The sequence below is a fragment of the Lipotes vexillifer genome, unplaced genomic scaffold (genome assembly GCF_000442215.2).
Source record: "Lipotes vexillifer unplaced genomic scaffold, Lipotes_vexillifer_v1.1 scaffold349, whole genome shotgun sequence".
Taxonomy (NCBI): Eukaryota; Metazoa; Chordata; class Mammalia; order Artiodactyla; family Lipotidae; genus Lipotes; species Lipotes vexillifer.
Genome location: NW_006790574.1, coordinates 98,925 through 106,340, shown reverse-complemented (window position 1 = coordinate 106,340; position 7,416 = coordinate 98,925). Strand labels below are relative to the sequence as shown.

At 41.5% G+C, this 7,416-nt stretch overlaps 1 protein-coding gene across 2 annotated transcripts in view; it reads left to right on the top strand.

Moving 5' to 3' along the window:
- TMEM106C (transmembrane protein 106C) overlaps window positions 1–1,819 on the top strand; it is a 5,328-nt gene extending 3,509 nt beyond the window's left edge. Inside the window, exons 6-7 of one of the 2 annotated variants that reach the window (XM_007463836.1) lie at window positions 480–533; window positions 1,409–1,819. In XM_007463836.1, the coding sequence (XP_007463898.1) occupies window positions 480–533; window positions 1,409–1,505 (151 nt within the window). In that variant the 3' untranslated portion in view covers window positions 1,506–1,819. The remainder of the gene's footprint in view (window positions 1–479; window positions 534–1,408) is intronic. The other variant, XM_007463835.1, reaches the window with a different exon arrangement.
- Window positions 1,820–7,416: the final 5,597 nt, after the last annotated feature.

Sequence of the window (7,416 nt, the reverse complement as noted above, 5' to 3'; positions counted from 1 at the left end):
AACAGGCTCCGGATGCGCAGGCTCAGCGGCCATGGCTCACGGGCCCAGCCGCTCCGCGGCATGTGGGATCTTCCCGGACCGGGGCACGAACCCGTGTCCCCTGCATCGGCAGGCGGACTCTCAGCCACTGCGCCACCAGGGAAGCCCAGGATGTGGTATTTGATATGTGACTGAAGTGCTCAAATTCCTAAAAGAGAACATTAGGCCACTAGAAACATTTCCAAGCTGCAGCATTTTATGATGGGTATGAACAGACAAAAAGATGGTGATGTGGGAGGATGGAAGGACACTTGTGGGGACTCAGAACTAGTGAGCCAGGACAGCACTTAGGCCAGAAGGGCGGGTGTGGGGCAGGGGAGGTACCCAAACGGGGCTGACTGCTCCTCAGTTTGACAGTGTAACTCAGCACTCCTGCTGATTTGCCTTTTTAAAAAACAAAAAACAAAAAAACAACCATTTCTCTGTTTGCTGTTTGGCAGCTTCTTCTGCAGGTTACCCGATATCCTGGTGCACAATACAGTGGTCTTCATGCGGTACGTTGCTCATTTCCCTGTGTCCAGGGCCTTTGTGTTTGAGCCTGGACCGTCAGGCCACGTGAGCGGGCCACCTTTGCTCAGGAGAGCCTGTGGGACCCACAAACCAAAGGGGAGATGCCCAGTACCTTACAGGCACAGACACGGCAGAGCCTTGCTGACGTTTAGATACAGTGTCCAGATCCCTGTCACGAATCACCAGGGTCACAGTGAACGGTTGTAGAATTTTCTCCATGAAATGGGGTCGAGTTGTGTGATCCCTTTAGAATCCTGATGGAACTAGTAAAGAAAAGAAAAGCTTTCTCAAGGCATAAGCCCTGGGCATCTGGTCAGACTTACTCTGTAGCCACACAAATTACCACATTGTCATGGACCGGTAGGGTAATTTCTAGAACCGTGACTGTTAAATTTGCAAGTGACAAGGTTCTGCTGCAGACATTTGAAATAGCAGGGTTAGAGCAGGGTTTCTTAGCCTTGGCACTATTGACATTTTGGGCCAGACAGTTGTTTGTTGCGAGGGGCTGTTCTGTGCCTTGTAGGCCGTTTTACAGCCTGGCCTCTACCCACTAGACGCCAGTAACACCACCTCCTCCCCCACTCAATTGTAACAACCCCAAATGTTCAGACGCTGCCAGAAGTCCCCTGTGGGTTAAAATCGTCCCTGGTTCAGAACCACATATTTGAGGGTCAGCTCAGGGCACAGTGTCTCTGGGGATGTGGAAAGATCCTCTGACCTCCTTGTTGTGTAACCATGAAGATACGTATCTAGGACCTGTGGATATTATTGCCTGAGCTTGCAAGAAATTACATGGGCAATGTTTCTTACTTATTTCATCTCAGAAACAATTAATTCTCGTTGGTTTTCCTTTCCCTAGAACTTCAGTGAAGATTTCCTACATTGGCCACATGACCCAGAGCTCCTTGGAGACACATCACTATGTGGATTGTGGAGCAAATTCCACCGCTGTTTAGAAACTGCTCGTGGTTCTTCCATGGCAGCACCTGTCAGAAGAGACACAGCATCTGTTCCCGGGGCCTGAGCCCTGTACCTACCCCAGGGGGTAGAACCAGAGGAGAAATTGGTTCTCTCAGTCCCCAGCAGACATCCTCCTGCCACTAGGGAGGAAAACTCCTCTCTGTAGCGCCATTTACTTTTCTCAGAACCAGCAGGATCACTGCCTAGTGCCTAGCCTATGCCCAGCAAATAGTAGGCACTCAAAGAAGGTTTGAAGAGTTTAACTGAGATCTTTTCAGCTGTTCTTGGGCCATTATCAGTTAAAATCATACCATGGTTCTGGGGTATCAGACAATAGAGTGATCCAGAAATAAGACGGTCGGTGCAGTTGCAGAACTATTTTCGGGGCCTCATCACGGAAGAGGCAGCAGGGAGGGAGCATTTGAATACATTAAAGAAGAAAGCACAGACCATTCAATATGTGAAATTTATTCATCTGCTTCCAAATGCCTAGGAACTTTATTAAAGTAAAAAAAATAACTTTTTTTTTTCCTGTAGAAAGTTAAAACTGTTTTTACCAAGAGTCTTTGGGGTCTGATTTACCCTTCATCCATTGGCTGGAACATGGATTGGAGAATTTGGTAGAAAAGTAAACCCTGCTTTTGATTCATCTGTGTCTCCTCTGATTGTCTGGATGTCTCAGTAGGCACCTCTGGGGGACCGTAGAATAGTTGCTTGTGAAGTGTATCAGCACACGATGGGAAGGGAAGAGAAGAAGCCCTGCTTGTACTGTCCCCATGAGCTCCTATCACAGTCCGTCTACCTCTGATGGTGACAGGTTGGCCTATCGCTGTTGTAGAGCAGAGCACTTAATGCCCCCTGGAGGTTGGACGAGGTACTGCAGTGATGCCTGAGGATTGAGAAGCTGCTTCCCTGAGGAGGAATAACTTGCTAATTAAGAGGACCTGGTTTGAAGTTGAAAGTTTCTTGAACTGTCTCCACCCTCTCCACCACCCAAAGAGCAGGCTCCAGCCCCACGGTGGCAGGGCATCTAGGGGGAAGCTTGAGTAGTCAGTTTCAGAACTCCACTGAGGTGGGCTCCAGCTGCTTCTCCAGCGCTCGTGCCTCGGGAAAGCCTAACAGCAACAGGTGGTGGCACGGGGTCTATTTTCTTTTTTGTCCTCATTCACATAGCTTGATTTTCAATATTAATGATCTTTGCACGCTGAATCTTCAGGCTAAGGCTAAATCTCATGGCTGTTTGGCTGATGGCTGACCGTGCTTGAGTAACCCAAGAGCTGAGGGTTGAAAGCCGAGTTTCCGTTAACCTGGATCCTGTAACGGTCTGTATGTACACGATGGTGATGACCGTTCTGTGTGTAAGTGATGGAACGCAACTTGTATGGAAGCAGATGTGTACCATTTTTGAGGACATGCCCTAAACACATGAAGATGTACACATTGCTACAATTTTTTATTTTCCCATTTTCCAAACAGCCTCTAGCATATTTTTCATGTGATTTTGACGAAGTTACTCCTATTGGTACTTCAGTTTTGAATAATTTTTTGTGACCATGTGCCTCAGTAGCATTTCTTGCTTTTCAGTGTTATCTTTATTTTTTTATTTTAGAACTTTCAAGTTGTGTACTCTTTTTTTTCTTAATTGGGGTATAGTTGTTTTACAGTGTTGTGTTAGTTTCTGCTGTACAGTGAAGTGGAGTTCCCTGTGCTATACAGCAGGTTCTTATTATCTATTTTATACATATTAGTGTATATATGTCAATCCCAATCTCCCAGTTCATCCCCCCACCCCACCCCACTGCTTTCCCCCCCTGGAATCCATACATTTGTTCTCTGCATCTGTGTTTCTGTTTCTGCCTTGCAAACTGGTTCATCTGTACCATTTTTCTAGATTCCACATAAATGCGTTAGTATATGGTATTTGTTTTTCTCTTTCTGACTTACTTCACTCTCTGTGACAGTCTCTAGGTCCATCCACATCTCTTCAAATGACCCAATTTCGTTCCTTTTTATGGCTGAGTAATATTCCATTGTATATATGTACCACATCTTTATCCATTCATCTGTCGATGGTAATTTAGGTTGCTTCCATGACTTGGCTATTCTAAATAGTGCTGCAGTGAACTTAGGGTGCATGTGTCTTTTTGAATTATGGTTTTCTCTGGGTATATGCCCAGTAGTGGGATTGCTGAGTTGTAGTTATATTTTTAGTTTTCTAAGGAACCTCCATACTGTTCTCCATAGTGGCTGTATCAATTTACCTTCCCACCAACAGTGCAAGAGGGTTCCCTTTTCTCCACAACCTCTCCAGCATTTATTGTTTGTAGATTTTCTGATGATGCCCATTCTAACCGGTGTGAGGTGACACCTCGTTGTAGTTTTGATGTGCGTTTCTCTAATAATTAGTGATATTGAGCAGCTTTTCATGTGCCTTTTCTGTGGAGAAACGTCTATTTAGGTCTTCTGCCCATTTTTTGATTGGGTGGTTTTTTTGATGTTGAGCTGCATGAGCTGTTTATATATTTTGGAGATTAATCCTTTGTCTGTTGATTTGTTTGCAAATATTTTCTCCCATTCTGAGGGTTGTCTTTTTGTTTATAGTTTCCTTTGCTGTGCAAAAGCTTTTAAGTTTCATTAGGTCCCATTTGTTTATTTTTGTTTTTATTTCCATTACTCTAGGAGGTGCGTCAAAAAAGATTTTGCTGTGATTTATGTCAAAGAGTGTTCTTCCTATGTTTTCCTCTAAGAGTTTTATAGTGTCTGGTCTTACATTTAGGTCTTTAATCCATTTTGAGTTTATTTTTGTGTATGCTGTTAGGGGGTGTTCTAATTTCATTCTTGTACATGTAGCTGTCCAGTTTTTCCAGTACCTATTGAAGAGGCTGTCTTCTCTCCATTGTATATCCTTGCCTCCTTTGTCATACATTAGTTGACCATAGGTGTGCGGGTTTATCTCTGGGCTTTCTATTCTGTTCCATTGATCTATATTTCAGTTTTTGTGCCTGTGCCATACTGTCTTGATTACTGTAGCTTTGTAGTATAGTCTGAAGTCAGGGAGTCTGATTCCTCCAGCTCCATTTTTTCCCCTCAAGATTGCTTTGGCTATTCGGGGTTTTTCGTGTCTCCAGACATATTTTAAGGTTTTTTTGTTCTAGTTCTGTAAAAAAAAATGCCATTGGTAATTTGATAGGGATTGCATTGAATCTGTAGATTGCTTTGGGTAGTATAGTCATTTTCACAATATTGACTCTTCCAATCCAAGAACATGGTATATCTCTCCATCTGTTTGTATCATCTTTAATTTCTTTCATCAGTGTCTTATAGTTTTCTGTATACAGGTCTTTTGTCTCCCTAGGTAGGTTTATTCCTAGGTATCTTATTCTTTTTGTTGCAGTGGTAAATGGGAGTGTTTCCTTAATTTCTCTTTCAGATTTTTCCTCATTAGTGTATAGGAATGCAAGAGATTTCTGTGCATTTTGTATCCTGCAACTTTATCCAATTCATTGATTAGCTCTATTAGTTTTCTGGTGGCATCTTTAGGATTCTCTATGTATACTATCATGTCACCTGCAAACAGTGACAGTTTTACTTCTTTTCCAATTTGTATTCCTTTTATTTCTTTTTCTTCTCTGGTTGCCGTGGCTAGGACTTCCAAAACTATGTTGAATAATAGTGGCGAGAGTGGACATCCTTGTCTTGTTCCTGATCTTAGAGGAAATGCTTTCAGTTTTTCACCATTGAGAATGATGTTTGCTGTGGTTTGTCATATATGGCCTTTATTATGTTGAGGTAGGTTCCCTCTATGCCCACTTTCTGGAGAGTTTTTATCATAAATGGTGTTGAATTTAGTCAAAAGCTCTTTCTGCATCTATTGAGATGATCATATGGTTTTTATTCTTCAATTTCTTAATGTGGTGTATCACATTGATTGATTTGTGTATATTGAAGAATCATTGCATCCCTGGGATAAATCCCACTTGATCGTGGTGTATGATACTTTTAAAGTGTTGTTGGATTCTGTTTGCTAGTGTTTCGTTGAGGATTTTTGCATCCATATTCCTCAGTGATAGTGGTCTGTAATTTTCTTTTTTTGGTAGTATCTTTGTCTGGTTTTGGTCAGGGTGATGGTGCCACCATAGAAGGAGTTTGGGAGCGTTCCTTCCTCTGCAATTTTTTGGAAGAGTTTGAGAAGGATGGGTGTTAGCTCTTCTCTAAATGTTTGATAGAATTCACCTATGAAGCCATCTGGTCCTGGACTTTTGTTTGTTGGGAGATTTTTTATCACACTTTCAATTTCATTACTTGTGATTGGTATGTTCATATTTTCTATTTCTTCCTGGTTCAGTCTTGGAAGGTTATACCTTTCTAAGGATTTGTCCATTTCTTCTGGGTTGTCCATTTTATTGGCATAGAGTTGCTTGTAGTAGTTCCCCTATGATGCTTTGTGTTTCTGCAGTGTCCGTTGTAACTTCCCCTTTTTCATTTCTAATTTTATTGATTTGAGTCCTCTCCCTCTTTTTCTTGATGAGTCTGGCTAATGGTTTCTCGATTTTTTAATTTAATTTAATTTACTTATTTTTTGAATTTTATTTTTTATACAGCAGGTTCTTTTTTAATAAATTTATTTATTTATTTTTGGCTGCGTTGGGTCTTCGTTGCTGCACACGAGCTTTCTCTAGTTGCAGTGAATGGGGGCTGCTCTTCATTGCGGTGCGCGGGCTTCTTACTGCGGTGGCTTCTCTTGTTGCGGAACATGGACTCTAGGTGCGTGGGCTTCAGCAGTTGTGGCACACAGGGTCAGTAGTTGTGGTGCACGGGCTTAGTTGCTCCACGGCATGTGGGATCTTCCCGGACCAGGGCTCGAACCCATGTCCCCTGCATTGGCAGGTGGATTCTTAACCACTGCACCATCAGGGAAGTCCTATACATCAGGTTCTTATTAGTTATCTATTTTATACATATTAGTGTAGATATGTCGATCCCAATCTACTCAAAGAACCAGCTTTTAGTTTTATTGATCTTTGCTAATATTTTCTTTGTTTCTGTTTCATTTATTTCTCCTCTGATCTTTATGATCTCTTTCTTTCTGCTAACTTTGGGTTTTGTTTTTTGTTCTTCCTCTAGTTCCTTTAGGTTTAAGTTTAGATTGTTCATTTGAGATTTTTCTTGTTTCTTGAGGTAGGATTGTGTTGCTATAAATTTCCCTCTTAGAACTGCTTTTGCTGCATCCCATAGGTTTTGGATCATTGTGTTTTCATTGTCATTTGTCTCTAGGTATCTTTTGATTTCCTCTTTGATTTCTTCAGTGATCTCTTGGTTATTTAGGAACATATTGTGTAGCCTTCGTGTGTTTGTGATTTTTTACAAATTGATTGTAATTGATTTCTAATCTCAAAGCATTGTGGTCGGAAAAGATGCTTGATATGATTTCAGTTTTCTTAAATTAACCAAGGCTTGATTTGTGACCCAAGATGTGATCTATCCTGGAGAACATTCCGTGCGCACTTGAGAAGAAAGTGTAATCTGCTTTTTTGGATGGAATGTCCTGTAAATATCCATTAAATCTATCTGGTCTATTGTGTTGTTTAAAGCTTATGTTTCCTTATTAATTTTCTGTCCAGATGATCTGTCCATTGGTATAAGTGAGGTGTTAAAGTCCCCCACTATTATTGTGTTACTGTTGATTTCCTCTTTCATAGCTGTTAGCATTTGCCTTACGTATTGAGGTGCTTCTGTGTTGGGTGCACATATATTTATAATTGTTATATCTTCTTGGATTGATCCCTTGATCATTGTTATATCTTCTTCTTGGATTGACCCCTTGATCATTATGTAGTGCCCTTCCTTGTCTCTTGTAACATTATTTTAAAGTCTATTTTATCTGATATGAGTATAGCTATTCTAGCT